Raw genomic sequence first — 17,120 nt, forward strand, 5'->3', positions numbered from 1 at the left:
TGCTCCCAAAGTCCAGCTCCTGTCCTTTGCTTTTACCTTGGTAAATGCCTGAAAAGAACAGTAAGCTACAGGAAACAAGTGGAACTGCTGATTAAGGGCTAAGTTAGAACAAAAATCAGCAGACTCGCAGGCGCTGCAGGACCAAGATTGAGAACCACTGCCTTAATGTTTAAATGTGTAATGAGCAGAGACCCATAGAGTATTTTACCACCTGCTTACTAAGCAACTCTTTGATCTACTGTAGTGATGATATCAGCATTGACAGCTTGTCGCAGACTTCCACATCCTTTTCAATACAGAAGATCCTTTATTCCTGTTCACTCCTGTTTGCAGCTGCTTGATCATGTTGCAAAACGTGAATTTTGACATTGTGTTGATCTGTGTTTTCTGCCATTCTTAGGCATTTTCCTTTTGGCTCGATTTTACGAGTGCACCTGTAGTGCAAAAAAATGTCATTCAGCTGCACAACTCGAGTGCAACGTCAGTAAGGGAAAGGGTTCTGTATTAGTGATTTTGTATTTGATAAGTTCTGGATGTTAAGAAGGCATTGACCATTACTCTATCAATATAAATCCAGTGCAGGTTCGACTCAGCGTTACGATGAGCTGTAGGGGGCAGCACAGAGCTACTGAACTCAAACTGTGAACTCGGATGCATTGGAAATTGGCACAATGATTCAGGGCCTGGTATGTGTGAGACTCAAACCACCCCACTGATACTTAGATACCGTCAGTGCAGGGATAGACGTCCCCTTACAGTACATGTTCTACATGAAGAAGCGCTTAGCTTACATTGCTAGTTTAATGTCAGACTGGCTGCCAGGTGTAAATCTATGTGTATAATAAAGATCTAGAAAGTGGTTCCCTGGTGCTAGTGACCGACACACCTGCTGGTTGTCATTTTATTTCGGAACAAACCGTCATATGTCCCCATGGGAGGCGGATCTGCGGTTTTTAATGGGCTTCCCCACCTGGAAGATAGAATGCAGAGCCCAGCGTTTTTTGCTGAAATGGCCTTTTTGGAGAAGGTGAGTTTTCCTCGAACTTTAATTTTAATTCTGCCCTAAAAAAAGTTGTTTTGTTGTTGTTTGTTTTTTCAGTCCTGTAGTTATCTGCGGGTGAGGCGTGTTGTTAGTTTGTTTGTTTTTCTTATGTGTGTCGGCTTTTGCTTTTGTTTTCACAAAGGGCTGTAACTCTTTTTATCTGATATTCGTGTTTGTTAGTTTTGTTCGGTCATTTTGCGCCAGAACAGGATTTAAAAGTGGCAGTAAAATTGACATGCAGATCGTGCGATAAAGAATTCGTCTTGCTGTTTAAATGTTGCGCGGCACCTGACAAGACAGTAGTCTTATATATGTTTTTAAAAATAAATAGCATCTCTTATTGAATCGACGCGTAAAGTACTTTGGTTTCATGTTCGCGCAGCCAGTTGGTTAAGTAATAATCCGAGTCTAATAGTTGAGGACGTTAGATTGGTTGTCAGTGGAAAAATAAACTCATAATGTGATGAAGACATCACATCTTCTAAAAAACGGCTAACTGCGCATAAAGAAGAAAAATTTAAAAATTATTTGTGATACACCTGAAGTATTATGAAAAAGTAAAACACATTTTCGGTCCGATGTGGTAGCAGTGCACCAATAACGATGTTTGAAAGCGATCGATTGAACGTTCATTTGGTTCAATTACACGCAACCAAATAATCCTGTTTTGTGTCAAAGTGTCCTGGAAGAGATTCGCTATTTACTCCAGCTGCAGAAAGATTATTTATTTATCGCTTCACTGTTCAACAGCTATGACGTACTTTTACATGGAAAAACTAAAATTGGAAATATTTTCAACGAAGGTGTACCATGAAAAAAGTGGTTTTATTGGCTGTTGATTGAGGAGGTTTTTGTATTAAGGCCTACTGCATCACTATTCAAAGTTGGTAACTTTAGACATGTTTTCTGTGTTTATATTGAAGCTGATTGATCGTTTTACCTCAAAGATCTTTTTAACTACCTTCAGTGCTTAGCAATGTGGAGTAGGAAATCGCGGTTAAGTTTATACGTCTTTTTTTGTTTAGGACACCCATTTATGACTACAGTGCCAAAAGACCTGCTGTACGTAATTAAAAATAATTTAACCAGATTTCAGATTTCTCCTTTGGTACAAGATTCCTTCCCACATCTTAACTGTTAGTCACTGGCTCATTGTATGTACGATCCATTTGAGATTCAACGGCATGTAGTTTGATCCCGCATGTTTACAAAAGCATTATGCAATACAACGTCTATGACTTGCATCTAATGTCATGCATTCCAGCCCATTCTAGGAAAGGGTTTTATTGGGGATACAATTGGTTTCTGGGCTGATGCCTTCTTCAGAATCATTATTAGGTTAGGTTTTGATACAGTTTTAGCAGAAACAGTAGATAAGACAGATGGAAACAAAAATAGTATATAGATCATGGAAATGCAAACGTTGGGGTATTTCACAGGAAGTGGTCTGTTAAGCTCTCATTAGATAAGGCTTTGTGCAAACCACCTTCCCCTGTAATATAAACAAAAACGAAAAAGCATAAGTGGCATTGCTGAAATCGCTGAAGTGTAGGGAAAGAAGGAATGAAAAAGTGATAGTAAGATTAAATCATTGTTCCCGTTTTCTAACTGCTGTTTAAATTTAACCACATTGAACGTGTTTGTTCATGCCTGTTTATGAAATGTGTTAAGATTTAAACCTTATGGGTGAAGACCCATGGAGAATAGGCAGATGGATCTTGGATCTGTTTCAGTAGTAGAATGTCATGTCCTGTTTACCAATGCCCAGAAACCCCCTTTCAAACATGCCTCTCTCTTTTTTTCTGTATCTTATTGCTGAAACATCTTGGGCATAAAATGTCTTGCATTTCTTTTTCCAAAACCCACATGAACAAGGTAATGGTGTGCCAAATATCAGGCATAAGTGGTCTTTATTACACAGACAGATGGCAGTAGATGGTAACATCTACTAATTGCGTGATTAAATGTTAGTTAGGTAATTAAACTGGATTGAAGTTCTGAATGGCAGCTTAATGTTAAACGTGGCCTGACCAATAAGATACACCTGACAAACGATTGTCCCAATGCTTATACTCACCTAAAATGGGGGGGATGGAACACAAAAAGTGGTACTATTCTAAAACATGTAACAGGTTTATTCCATGCCGAAAAGAGAAGAAAGAAAACACATTTCGGCCGTGGAGCCTCAATAAAGCATATAGACACAGAAATACTCAGAATTAAAAGGTGACACTCTGAACTTTTGCCTCATATTCATCTTTTCATCTCAAATCTGAATTGCTAGACCATGCAGCAAAAATAGCACTTTTTGGCTTCACTGCCCCAGTATTTATGGAGGTAATTTCCATGGTGTGAAGCAGACTAACGCTATGCTACCCCCATTATACTATATATACACTAATAATGTTACACATAGAGGGTTCTTTGCCAGCGTTAGGTCAACTTTTATGTAATTTGTCATGTGAGGAAAACACGCAAGTAAGCATTTCATTGTACTTCGGTACATAGGACAATAAACTTGAATTTGAAAATTGTAAATATCAGAAATAGGCCAAATGTGTTGGTCAATAAGTGAATTAAATGATCATAACCTCCAACTTGATCTTCCCCAAGAGTATACCTGGCTGGTTGGAATAATTAGGAGGCACCTGAGTTCTTTGCTCTCTGGCACAGCTTTGGTGAAGAGTAATAATTCATGCACACTATCTCTATACAGGAGATCAGAGTTTCCCTAAAAACAACAGAAGAGCAAGTTCTCTTAATGAGGTTCAAAAAGCTAACTCCAGTTTGGTCTTTCTGAATGATCTGGACAAGGAGCTCTCGCCTTCTGTCTCTTCTCATGTCCTCCTGTCCCCTCTTTTTTCCATATACTGCTGATGCCAAGGTCAACTTTACAATTGCTTTGATCACTGAATCTTTCACCCGTACATCTCTGTACGAACTTCAAAGTTCTCAGGAGCTTTGAAGCTCCTGAGAACTGGAAATGTTGACACTAACCAGGCATTACAGTTATATTTAAGGTGAATAATCATTAATAATAATTGCTTACACTTATATAGCACTTTTCTGGACACTCCACTCAAAGGGCTTTACAGGCAGTGGGGGCTCCCCTCCACCACCTAGATGATGAAACCAATTCACCCTCAGAGCTAGCATGCCAACCAGAAAACAGTAAATTTGCAAAGGCAACCTTACACGTCTGTAGGCACAAGCCATTTTAAAATTTTAGGGCTTTATACTGAAAAGAGAACCATGGGATTAAATCCGAGCTTATTGCTTGCGCTTACTTATTGAGGCCAAAATGTGCAAAATATTTTAGCAGTGATGATGTGTTACAAGATACTGGTACTTCAAAAGAGGAAAGGGGAATTTGTTAAAAGTCACTTTTATGTGGGGTTCAACACCTTTTTCAAATGTCATTTAAAGGTGTTCAAAGAAAAAAGGAAGATGATTTCATATCAGAAAATCTATAAGGAAATAATCATCCTGTGTCAAAGGCTTACAAACTACTTGATGCCTAATTCAAGTCTTACACACACACAGCCGTCTTCCAAAACTAGAGCAAAAATGGCTCATCTTTATGATTATTTTTAAAATAATAAATTGTAATTTGATCATTTTGGTCGATGGCTTTGAGTCATGAATGCAGTGAAATATATTCCACGTGTTGGACAATTACCCTATAGCTCATAACCCGTGTTTATATTATACAGCCTTTTTTCTCATCTTTATCAAAGGAGCCACAAATAATGGAGTTCACTGTGGGAGATCAAAGTCTTATCAACCTATCACAACGTTAACGAGACAAAACTTGCCTTTTTGAGAAAAAAGAGGATATTATAATATAAACCTACAGGTCTTCGTTAGCTTACTTTCATGAGAGCAGAGGTCTATACCTCAATTATCGGTAGTTGTTGTTTTGTATACAGTACCTATACACCTTTCTCGAAAACGTCTTGGAAACAGTTACCAGAAAAGTCCCACATGATCTTGCAATGTTAATCTTTTTGTTTTGTCGGTGAGTTTTAGTGTATTTAGAGTATTTCATTCATTTCTACCGTCATGCGTGGAAAACGTTCAGTCTGCGGTTGCTGACGCTTTGTCAGGAAATTAAAATGCATGAAAAGAACAATTTAATTACTGTAAACTACATACACGAAGAGCAATTTTCATTTCCATTTAATAAAACTATGCAGTCTGTTGGTTTGTTAATGGAGAGCGAGGTTTTATGAATGCAGATATCAGTTTTCTGTTAGCTGATACTGTAATGGGTGTTCATTTTTTCCACATAACCTTCAATATATCCGTGAGGAGCGATGTTTCGTTATGACTGTATAAAGGAGTATTTAAGATAAGATGCATCCTTTTGCCCGCCTCCGTAACATCAAATTATTTTAACATATATATATATATCTTGATCAGCGCCTACGAATTCCTGAGAAAACAATAAAGAAAATGTATCTTTTAATTCCAGCAGTGCTTAATTATGTTCTCTGAAAAATAGAAGCGAGGTTTCTCAGAGCTGTGCTCATTATTTTTTTTTTAAAGAAAACGCCACATTCGTTGCCAGTTAACCGTAAAAGGAAAAAAGTATCTTTATGGGACAAAATTATGGAGTAAAAAAAAATCATAATTTTGTCCCATCAAAGCATTCTCAGCACATTTTAACGGAGGTTTTGGATTCGGAATGTAAGTAACCGTGTGGCTCAGAGCAGCTTTAAATTATGTTGCTATTCCTCAGGTTAAAATGGCTTCTGTAGATCCTAGGGGTTTTTGTGCTGGTTTTGACACAAGTAATGTTCACGGTCTCCTCAAAATAGTTTTAAGCGTTTTTTCATTGTCTGTGAATATTTTTTGTTGTTTTCCGTTGTTTTTATATATTTTGTGTCGTGTATTATGTTTCTTTTTTGTTACATCCTGTTACGTTTTCGGAATTTCTTAACTAAAATACTTAAAGGTGGTTTTAGGAGTCGATTTCTAAGGAGATTCGTGCAACCATTAAAGTATTGTGATGAAGATGGTAACATTCTAGCCAAATGAAATCAGAAACACGTGTTCTGCAAGGCAGTGAATAAATTAGACCGCAGATGAACAGCGAGATGAAATGGCTCAGTGGCAACTGAAAAAAACTCATTTTGATATTTTGGTGCAAGGCCTTCATAGAGGTGGATGTCTAGCAGTACAGAGCTAATAATGAATTGCAGGCAAGACCCCTTCCAGGCCTTGACTACAATAATTATGAATGAGAAAGCAAGCAGTGGTGATTGTTAACACAGCTGCCCCAGACGCCAGACTGCTTCAATAATGCTTCTTCATCCTGCATAGTTTTGCCTTTGCACTCCTGTCATCTGAAAGACAAAGCCTCACTTACTGTACTTAGGCTTTCACACCTGGGTGTGATCTTTTATAGAAGGTATTTGTCTTCTGCTCCTCAGTGAAAACATGTGCATAGCCTTGTGTGCCCTCTTTTCTCAGAGATTGTCAGACTTGGCTTTTTGAGAGCTCCACCCAAGATAATGGAGAAAAGGATGATGTGACAGAAAAGATGCTGCTTTATGTTGAGCTCACTGATGTGTTTTTGGGGGCCCTTTTCTTTTTTTAATATCCCGCTTTACTCTTTGCTCAGATATGGTACGTTTACAGCTACGTCGCCGGACGTTATCTAGGGCTCTGTTCATAATCAGGCTCAAAGCTCAATGTAATTTCGAGATACATTTGTCATTTCAAGGTGCTTTAAAATCACATTTTTGCCTAATAAATTACTGTGTTCGACAGGTGTGTTTGGAATTGATTTTTGACAGGCTGTCTCTTTCCAGATGACTTCTGCAGAAATGTATCTCATTCTAACTGATATTAAACTTGGTTCATAATGTCTTTAGGCTGAAAAGATTTGCCACCATTGCAGATGTGTGAACTAGGTAGTGTGTGGGTGGTGTGAGTAGATAATCCTCTAGCATTACGGTCTATTTCCTCTCTTGTATTGTACCTGTTACTTCCTTTGTGCTTGTGTGGGTTCAAATTGAACGTCTCCTTAATTCCTGCATTTCCCCCCTTAAATGTCTCTTCATATTGTGTGTGCTCCACACCCAAAATGATCAAAACAATATTCTGTATGTACATTACTGTGCTTGACACGTAAGGTGTTACAAAGCATGTTAATCCTTTAAAAAACTTTTAGGGTGTGTCTTTTTAACAGCTTTTGTTTAAAATTTATCAGTATTTTTAAATATATATATATAAACTTTACAAATGAGAAGAGGCCATTTGACTTCCAGTCTGTTTGGTAGTGAGTAGCTCAATTACAAGTTGAGGAGGAATAAAAACCAGGAATACTGTATGGGTTTTGGCCAGTAGCAATTAAATAAACTGAAGCAAATTTTATAGGTCGCTGCTGTGCTGTTTTCATCAGAAAAACAACTCCTGCAAACCTTTAACCACAAAAAGTTTCCCATTGTCATTATCTTACTGGCACTTGGTAAATTGTGGGCTCCTTCAAATTTCCGCCTTTCAGAAAACTGCCAAACAAACAACGGCAATATTTAATCGGAGAAGAATTAGTTCACACAAGGGAACAGCACTTTAGGGATGTATGGAAACACACAACAGATTAAACTTGATACACATGTCAGGTGATCTTTGATCACAGTTTTCCATCTCAAAGAAGAAATCCAACTGTGGGGTGTGTGCCCTTGTAAACAGTCTAAATACATTTTACTGAAAAGCAATTATTTTTCCTTTATTCCAGAAGTAAGGCTGAAGTGTATCGAGGACAAAAGCCGTCATTTTTGTTAAAAAAGCAAGGGGCTTTCTATCAAAATAAGGCTTCTGGAATTTCTTTGAGGAAGGTTTAATGTCAGTACAGAAGCCACAGGGGAACAGAACTTCAGCACCTGATTCTCTGGAAAAAAAATCCCCCTTATTCTAGAGTTTATACAAGCCCATTAGCCCACTGAGCCAGTTTGATAGCTCCTAGTTAATTGGTCCAAGGATCTCATCCAACTAGTTACTAGTACTAATAATAATTGTAACGAGTACGCCCCTGCGTATAACAGGGATCTCCGCAGCCCGGGCTGGGGGAGGTCTCCTTTAGCTCAGCCGGCGAGACCCCCGTTGCGTTACGCCGGAGGCCTGGGACACTCAGTCGCAGCTCTGTCCTTCTTCTCCTGGTTTTCTGTGTTGCTCTGAGCTGCAAGATGGAACAAAACCCAAAACATCAAAAAAACAAAAAGAGTCAGATGGAAAGTAAAATAGAGGACGTGAGAAGCTTTGCTGTCTTTCTCAACTGCGGAACAGAAAGGAGAAGACTCTCTCTTTTTCCTGCTGGAGCTTGCTCAGAAGAGGTAATGAAACAAAGGAAGGGAGATAGCTCAGGGGGTTCCTCGGCCTTTTTTAAAAACAAGCTCCAAAGCAAAGTGGAAGAGGAGCTCTTCGGAGTAATCGAAGGAGGGCAGCATCAGAGGTCATTATCACAATGTGTTAACTTGTGGGTTTTTGTAGCTGTTTGCCATTTTAATAACGCATGTAAGGCATTCACATGTACAGAACTCTCTCCTGAAAACCTGTACACATGACATGTAAGCCAGGGTTTGTTTTCTGTGAGATGGCTGCAACTTTGTCTAAAAGCTACATTATCATCCTGCATCCTGCGAGCAAAGTTGTAGAGACCTTGGTAAAATCTTTTGTGCAACACCTTCACCACTTAACCTTCCAACAGCATTTTGGAATCTTTGGCACAGTATTTTGTGTTGGCTCTGTTTGCACTTCAATTTCCATTGCTCTTGGATCACTGAGGAACCCCACGATTGCCATGGGGTGAAAATGAATATTTTTCGGGGGGCAGCCCTGAAGTGTGAAATGATTGTCTCTCCAGTGTACCTCCTCACCATTCAGCGAGTGAGAACATACTACAGAGAGGAAACTTCACGAGAGTGAAGACCTTTTGATGTGGCAGTGCCACCAATAAGAAAGACGAGTTCTTTGACAGAATGAGTTTGATGATTTTCCTGCCACAGTTCGAGAAAAAGACAAAAGCTTCATTGTAGCGATTTAAAAAAACAAAACAAAACCACACGTTATGCTGAAGAAAAAAAACCTGAGAGCACGGCACATTTGAAGTGTTGACAACAGAATCTCTAGACTAAATGTGATTTCTCATCTACTTCCTGTGCACAACTCCAACACATCGCTCTGCAGTGGCTGGGTTGACACCTTTGATCACAGTAATGTGTAATACAGAATGCCAAAAAATGTGCCCCTAAATTTCAGTTACATGTGATTACACAATGCTTAATGCAAATGCAAAACCTCTTTCAGCGCTTTCTATAGTAAGACACTGTTAAACCCAGATGTAAGCCTTAGTTGCACTCAATGGTGAAATGTGGATGTAGACTTTTATGAGGCACTCTAGTGACATCAATCGGTATGTGTTTTTTTTTTCTGGAGATATGGAAAGAACCAATCTCCTTTTGAGTAGCCCAGGTTTACTAGTATAATTGTGGGGGAAAAACACAAATGTATAATTATCTGGGAGGTACTAGATAAGATGCTGTAAGTCATTTTCTGTATCCTATTTTGGGATGACTTGTACTTTCTGAAGTGTTTGGGTTTGGGTGTCTACCCTGTGATGGACTGGTGTCCTGCCCAGGTTGTACCCTGCCTTGTGCCCGTTGCTTGCTAGGATAGGCTCCAGGTCCCCTGTGATCCTGATTTGGAAGAATCGATTAGAAAATGGATTGATGGATAGTACTTTCCTTTGTTAATTTGGCTCTTATGCAGCTCCTCAAGGTCTAATCATAAATCTTAGCTGTTTTAAAAATTTTGATGTTCAGTTTAGTCCTGGTGTTCTACAGGGTTGTGTGCTGGGACCTTCAGTAATTAGCACGCATGGTGTCTCTTGGTCAGATTATTTTCACGGACACACTATATGATTTGAACAAAACGTTGCCTGATGCAAATTCTACTCTTTCCACTGTGTCTTCTAGCACTTTTCCCTGTGCTGCCTACGCGATGCCAACACGTCCTCTTCATATGGACTCCTCTCAAACTCCGCGTCTCTCTTCCTGTATCGCTTTCTGTATGCAAAACCCCGAACTTGTCGACATCACACCTCGCCGGCCTGCTGCTAACCAGGCGGAATCCTTTTGGATTTTGCCTGCTACTTCTGCCCTGCTTGACTGCGCAGGTGTGCGGGTCTGGGACTCTGTGATTGAGATGGCTCCTGAAGAAGGGGCTGGCTGAGCCAAATGCACTGTACAGTGTGCAGTCTGGAGCTGATAATAAGGCACTTTAGCATCTTAGCAGTGCGAGAGTTTTCTTCCCTTTGTTTTGGCTTTGCATCTTCGTTGAGCTCTCCAGGATGGGATCGTGACCCAAGGCCGGTAGCTGGGAGTAACCAGTAGATCCACCATCAGATTCACTCAACTGTTAGAGATGGGGTTGTTTTTCCTTAAGAGTCTTCACTTAAGGTGTTTTTCTCCACATCTCCGGGAAATACCTGATATGGGTCAGGCTGACAAGAAAGATAGAAAAGAATAAACAATACAAAGGTTTCCACTGTAGGTGTATCCTGTTATTGTCATCCTGTTTTTAGACTTCTGCAGCCCGAACTGGCTTGATACTGAGATGGCGATATAAGAAACTAATGTCTTTCATAATTATAATATTAATTTATATATCTTATATATCAAAGTCACAGTCTTTGCTTCTGTGGCTCTTAACTGTCAAAAAAAGAAAAACCTCTTCGAGATCAGCTATCTCTAACTGTCTTCTTGGCAGCAGTGAGTTTCCATGATGACGCACTGACATTATGTCTCACTCGTTCGTCATCAATCCTGACATTTTGAGTCAGTTGCTATCTGCCAGTGGTTTCAACTTAACAAGAAAGTTAAGTTTTTAAAACTGATTTAGGTGAATTTAAAATGTAATATGAATTAAATGTCATTTAAATAATAAAAAAATGATTTGAAGAATTTACGACTATAGGAAGGTCAGTGGCTACAAAATAAACTCACTGTTGGAATGCACCAATTTCTACAATTTTGGACTGCACTGTTCTTTACTGGTTAATAGAATACTATTCAAGGACTGGAGTGAATTACCGTATAGCAGCCAGCCCATTTAAAACAATACCATGAAATAAGTCAAAGGAAACCAAAAACATTTTTAAAAAATCTTAAGTAAAACTAACCCTTGAAGCTCTGATTGTTTAAAAGTTTGCTTTTTTCATGTAAGATTGCTGCTTCTCCATAGTTAAGAAAGAGTGCAAATTGAGCACAGTTTCAACTGCTTTGCACCCTGTGTCTCAGTCTAAGGCACTGTCCCAAATCATGTGAAAGTACTGCAGTGTGGTTCCTTAGATCAAAAGTCCTCTGAACAAATGGAATAGCACACAAAACACAGGGAATTCAGTTCCAACCACAGACCATAAAGCATGGCAGCATTTGTAAAAAAGTTCACATTAACATAGTTCTCACTTTAGAAAATTTGTGTTCTAGGTCATCACTGACTGTTTTATGGCAATCAGATCTCATAAATAGCCCTGATTGAAATTGTAAGACTCTCAGATGGTTTCTTAGTCTTCTATTGTGTCCAAACCTTTACATTAAAATAGACAAAAAACTTTTATGCTCCTCTCCACCTGATTTTCTAATTGTGATTCAGTTTTGTTCCTCATTACAACCCTTTTTGTTACCAAGGAAGGGATGGAAAACCTGTACTCCTTTTCTACCAGGCTTGTCCTTCGGAGAGCTCTGGCACCTACAGGAGACTTGGCAGCCACCCCCGCTCACAGATTCACGGGGGTCAAAGGGGTCATAGGGTCAAAGGGGTCATAGGACACCACGCCCAGCCGAAATCCCACGCAGCGCAGGCAGATCCTAGCCAATCGTGCACAGCCTTATGGGAAACACTTCTACTTTTTGAAGTCATGTTTTTTTCTGTGATGTAACGTGAGACAGAGAACCCGATGAGAGTGTTCCCTTATATAAAGATCAAGAGACGCCAGCTCGGTAGAAGTCAACAGTCCATCCGCCCAGTCTAGTGTTGAATTTCTTAGAAAGCGCTCAAACCTACGTGAGGTGATTCGCGTTTTTTTCCCTCCCTTTGCTGCAGCTTCATTGGTTGTGAAGGGACGCCAGGATGAGGCGCAGGGTGTTTCTGAGCCTCTGCCTGCTGCAAGGTAAGAACTCTCTGAGAAGTCTCTGCGCTCTTTTCTGCTCTGCCTGTGGTGCCTGGAGCAGCATGCTGCCAGACAGCAAGACCCAAAAGGTACCCAGAAAAAGGAAGAACGCATGTCTGGCCCTGGCCAGGTGAGGTTGAGCATCTTGTGATGGGACAGAGGCCGAGGAAAATCCTTAGTCTGTCAACTGCCTGGGAGAACTAGGACCGGATCCGATCAGGTAGTTTGACTTCTGTATTAATGGAGAAGAATACATGTCCTGTAACAATTTCAAACAGGTTGTTTTGCTAATAATCTGGACTTTGAGAAGGTGGGTAGTGTCAAAAAGTGTTAATCCAATCACTGGTTTCAAGTGAGACTTGAAATGTATTTGCTATGTTTTGTGCTTCCTAAAAACACAAAGCAAATGTCTTACCTTAATCAGCAATATCTGACCTTTTTCACAGCGTGTCATGAATTGTGAGGTTTTTCAGTTTTTCAGTGGTGTAATCTAAATCCTGGATGTTCTGCTTTTAACTTCCAGTTAGGAAACACCTGCAAAAAGGTCAATATATCCAAATGAAAGAATGCTCCTCAATCTTCCGAATCCCTGGAAAAGGTTTCTCATTTTCTGAAAGATGACAAACTGAAAATTGTTGCTGAACTCTCTAGAACTGCAAATACAGGAGAGGGACACGGTTGTAGAGGTATCATTCAGTGGACAAGATGTTAAAATTAGGGTCCTGACATTAAAGATTCCATAACACTATTTTCAAAAGTAAGAATCTTAACTCCAGTGTCCTGTTTGAAATCTTTTGGGCTCACACAAACCAAATTAAATTTGCTCTGTATTTCCCTATTTCTGTGGCTGATCTGCTCTGCAGTGGGACTGCTAATGTAGAACAACCCAAAGTTGCAAGTCAGTAGTGAATTGCAAGATGAGCTCATGATCCTGATCTTTTGGCATGGTTCAGGTAAAACGAAACTGAATCTTCTTTTGTTTTCACTTCCAGGAGCTCTGTGTACAATCAACGTTACTCAATATCCACGTTTTGTGATGGCTGAAGTTGGCAAAAATGTCACCATGAACTGCAAATTTTCCTACACCAACGAAACTGTATCCCGGCCAATCCTATACTGGTACATCAATGAGGATGAGTACATATTTCCCCATACAGCAGAGCAGTACAAGAACCGGGTAGTGCAGGCAGGCGATGGAACACCCCACAATAAATCTGTGCAGCTTCAGCAGGTCCAGCTGGAGGATACCAACACCTACTACTGCATGATGTCCTACATCATGAACAACACTTCGCCTGTGAGGACTAGGAGCCGTCTTGGAGTACAACTGTTTGTTCATGGTAATTCAACAAGGACTCGAAAACTCAAACTCAAAAATGTTAGGTTACGCCTATCACGCTGGCTCTCAGAAAGAGAAGAGTCGCTACCGACCAATGAGTTATCCCTGATCTCAGTGTAGAGCATTAGACATCTCTCTGAGACCAGTCAGAAGCTTACAGCCCTGTCTCCGCCCTCTGTCCTGTGGAGGACAAAGGGCTGGCATGTCTTGTATACTTTCTCTTTCATTGACAAAACCCTACGTAGAAGCTTCCAAGCAGCCCAAATAGCATTATGGCTACTCTTCTCTTTCAGGAAGCTTGCAGGAATAACCTCATGCTCCCTTTCTTTTAGAAAAGTAGCCACCCACGTATAGGATGGTCTGCGATTTGTGTAGCAGTATACCAGTGTCAAAGGACAAGCCACTTCCTGGTAATAAAGTATGCGGAGTAGCTCAGCTAGGTGAAGCAAAGAAGACAGACAGAAAGAAGAGTCCTTAAACAGGGTGGACCAGACCTTGACCGTGTGTCAGAGGTCACTGTAGAGATCATTTCTACTTAGAAGAATACAGTTGCCTCATGGAGAGATGCCTTAGCACTCTGGAGGGTAGAAACAGCCAGCTTCCAGTCAGAGAGCCACCAAATATCCCTGTTTAAGGATTCCTGTTATTAGTTTTTGTGGGTATTCACTTTCTTTCAGGGCCTCTTAACTTCTTTATGATGTCGGAAAATAATTCAGAACTCTGCTGTGAGATACGAGTGCCCTCCGTGGACAATGTACGCCTCTCACTGCTTCAGAATGGAACAGAGGTGCAAACGTACTTTAATGCAACTCGGAATGGAACGGAATTCGTCCTGTCCACACGCTTCCAGGTGGTGTCCCAAGAGACGCTGATGTTCGAGTGCCGGCTGAAGTATCGTGACTGCTTCCATACAACGCAGATCCTTCGTCAGAAGCCACAGCGTGAGTCGGAGATATGTCTTTTGCCTCCAGGGCATCTGATTACAGGACGTTAGGTCAACGTTCGAGACCAGCTGTATGAACTTGTATAAAAGAGGGGTAGGCGGGGGAGTTGGTTGTTTTGTGGCTGTGGTGCTGACACACCCAGTGCTTAATATCACTCGGTTTAATAAGGCATATCTCCACCCCACCCAATTACCATCTTCGATCAAGTCCTGGATCGACCTATTCTATTTGTGCTGGGATTTCATAGCTTTGAGTGATGCTGGATCAACTGGGTGGGCAACTTTAAAATAGCTTTTTCATTTAAAACTTGCACAGACACAGTCACGCCGTCACCTAATGTAAGGCATAACATTCACTGGACTCTCTCCTGTTAGGCATGGAGAGGGCATTTTGAAAACTATTGTATGTGTGTATGGGGCACAGCGATATTAACAATAGAGGTCCATTCTTTGCTCTGTAATTCTGGGTATTTCCTCATAGTGGGGGAATATCAAAGTAATTTTAACTGCTCGTTCACTAGATCTACCAAAGCATTTAAAAACATGAATAAGAAGGGGACTGTTGTTGCAGCAGGTATTGTATTGAGTAGGTGGGAACTGTCCATAATGTGTATGTAATACTTTATAACATTCTCACTATTCACTTTTTGAACACTTCGAGTTTGTTTATAAGCAGCACCTCAAAAAAATGTTGCCTGAAGAAAACGTCCGTCTCAGTCCCCTGGAAAATCCCTCTTATCTCTCTTTTTAGGCCTGGAGCCCCAGCATCCTCTCATCCTGTATACCTTCATCCTGCTGTTTCCTTTCTGCACCCTCCTCCTCATCCTCTCCATCTTTCTGGCGAGAAGCAAGTACCAAACTCTGTGCTGAACGCTTCAGGCACGAGAGGCTCAGCCCCTCAGAGCTCCAGAGAACAGGCCTGGGCGTCTCTCCTGTAGAATGGGTAGAATTGACACCGCAGGCCCAAGATTGTGGAGAAACACTAGAAATCTGGCTGATCCATGTTCTTGTATTTAAAAAATACTAGTGATCTTTGTGCTCTCTTTATTGAAGAACTAGGAGCAAGTAATCCTTGTTTTTTTTTTAATAAAACAACGCAGGTATACAGTTTGTGCTATTCATTATCATTTTATCAGAGTGTTCATTATATGTTACATGCAAAACGTTACATTTATCTAACAATAAAATATCATATTTTCATTTGTCTGCTCTGTCCCATATTCAATTCCTCACTAAACATAAATGAGATAAATGTATTCAGAAGTGCAGAAGAGCATAGTGTTGAACAGGCTTTGTCAAATCCTTTACATACTACATGAATAAAGCCCAATAATACTGGAATTGTTTGTCATACCCCACCAACAAGATTTTGATTCTTGTTAGAGATTTCCTACATATCTAATTGACTTTTGTTTCAGAATTTTGCAATACATTATAATGGTATTTTTAATACCATTACATTGCACGTTTTTCCATATTTTGTATCAAAATCCAGAAGCTATTTCTAATGCTAATTGAGTAGTAATTAAATCAGTATCATTGAGAAACATGAATTAAATGCTGGAACCCCATTCAAATGAACAGAAGACATAAAGAATAAATTTCGGAAAGTTTTCCAGTCGAGTTCAATGAAAAGATGGAACATGTTACTGCCCACCTCTGTTGGCAGTGCATGTTTTTCCCCTGTTCTGTTTCTCACAGAAAACCCTCCAACATTGCTTCAGTGTTCCCCAAGACGCAGATCATGTGCACGAAAACACAAAATCAGCCATCTACTGAGGTAGCTGATATATTGATGTCAAATATTTGCTGGAAATATCTCAATAAAACGCTTTATGAAGGGTTTAACCCTCCAGAAATTAAGAGATCTTCAGACTGGGTCTGGCTATGTTCTCTGTTGCTTTAATTGGCTCCTGAGTGCTTGGTTTCACATTTTTATGATACCAGTTGGTGCATATCCATCAGTAGAAAGCTACTGATTCCTAGTAAGGTTCGTGGAAGCCAGGAGCCTGTCCTGGAATATTTGGGTACCTATACCTCTGGATGGAGCCCCAGTCCATCACATTCTATACAGGGAAATGTATTCCCCTCATTAGTTGTCACTTCCACTTTTTCGGCAGCAGTTTTTCACCTGCTGGGCAGTAAACATGTTTAGAGTACTCTCCCATCACACCTCTTGACATTGACAGTTGAAGGGAGAGCCGACCATATTTGAATGTTGTGGCTTTGAGCTCTTAAAGCCAGCCCTGCTGTTGCATCCTAATGTGAACTTCTGTTCTTTGACTTCTCTAAATGATTAGTTGAATAAAGAACTCAGGCAAAACGTGTCCTGGAGGTTTAAGTCAGCGCTCTTCATTTTTAACTCATATACAATTCTGCCACCTAGCGGTGGCATTTGGAGACTAGGACGTTCAGACAGTTCAAAGTCTAGACAGTCGCTAAAAATAAGAAAAATTTATTGTCACCTCGAGAAACATGGACGGACAGCGCTTTTATACATCTAAATAAATAAAACATCACACATCAAATCTATTACAGATGCATAACTCGTTAAAACATAGTCATGACGTTGCGCGTACGTACCGTAGTTTATTACAGCATAATCTGTTTATACCGATAC

The 17,120-nt window shown here is 40.2% G+C and overlaps 1 protein-coding gene across 2 annotated transcripts; it reads left to right on the forward strand.

Moving 5' to 3' along the window:
* Positions 1-738: 738 nt before the first annotated feature.
* On the forward strand, positions 739-15,583 carry LOC107080074 (uncharacterized). 2 transcript variants are annotated; one of them, XM_015368707.2, is made up of 5 exons: positions 739-1,027; positions 12,152-12,218; positions 13,211-13,558; positions 14,235-14,498; positions 15,252-15,583. In XM_015368707.2, exons 2-5 carry the CDS (start codon positions 12,179-12,181, stop codon positions 15,368-15,370), a joined length of 771 nt encoding a protein of 256 aa, XP_015224193.1. In that variant the 5' UTR covers positions 739-1,027; positions 12,152-12,178; the 3' UTR covers positions 15,371-15,583. The 2 variants fall into 2 exon arrangements, with proteins under 2 accessions (XP_015224193.1, XP_015224195.1); XM_015368709.2 differs by lacking the exons at positions 739-1,027; positions 12,152-12,218 and adding an exon at positions 12,229-12,438.
* The last annotated feature ends 1,537 nt before the right edge of the window (positions 15,584-17,120 follow it).

Source organism: Lepisosteus oculatus, chromosome 27 (assembly GCF_040954835.1).
Source record: "Lepisosteus oculatus isolate fLepOcu1 chromosome 27, fLepOcu1.hap2, whole genome shotgun sequence".
In the NCBI taxonomy this organism is placed as follows: Eukaryota; Metazoa; Chordata; class Actinopteri; order Semionotiformes; family Lepisosteidae; genus Lepisosteus; species Lepisosteus oculatus.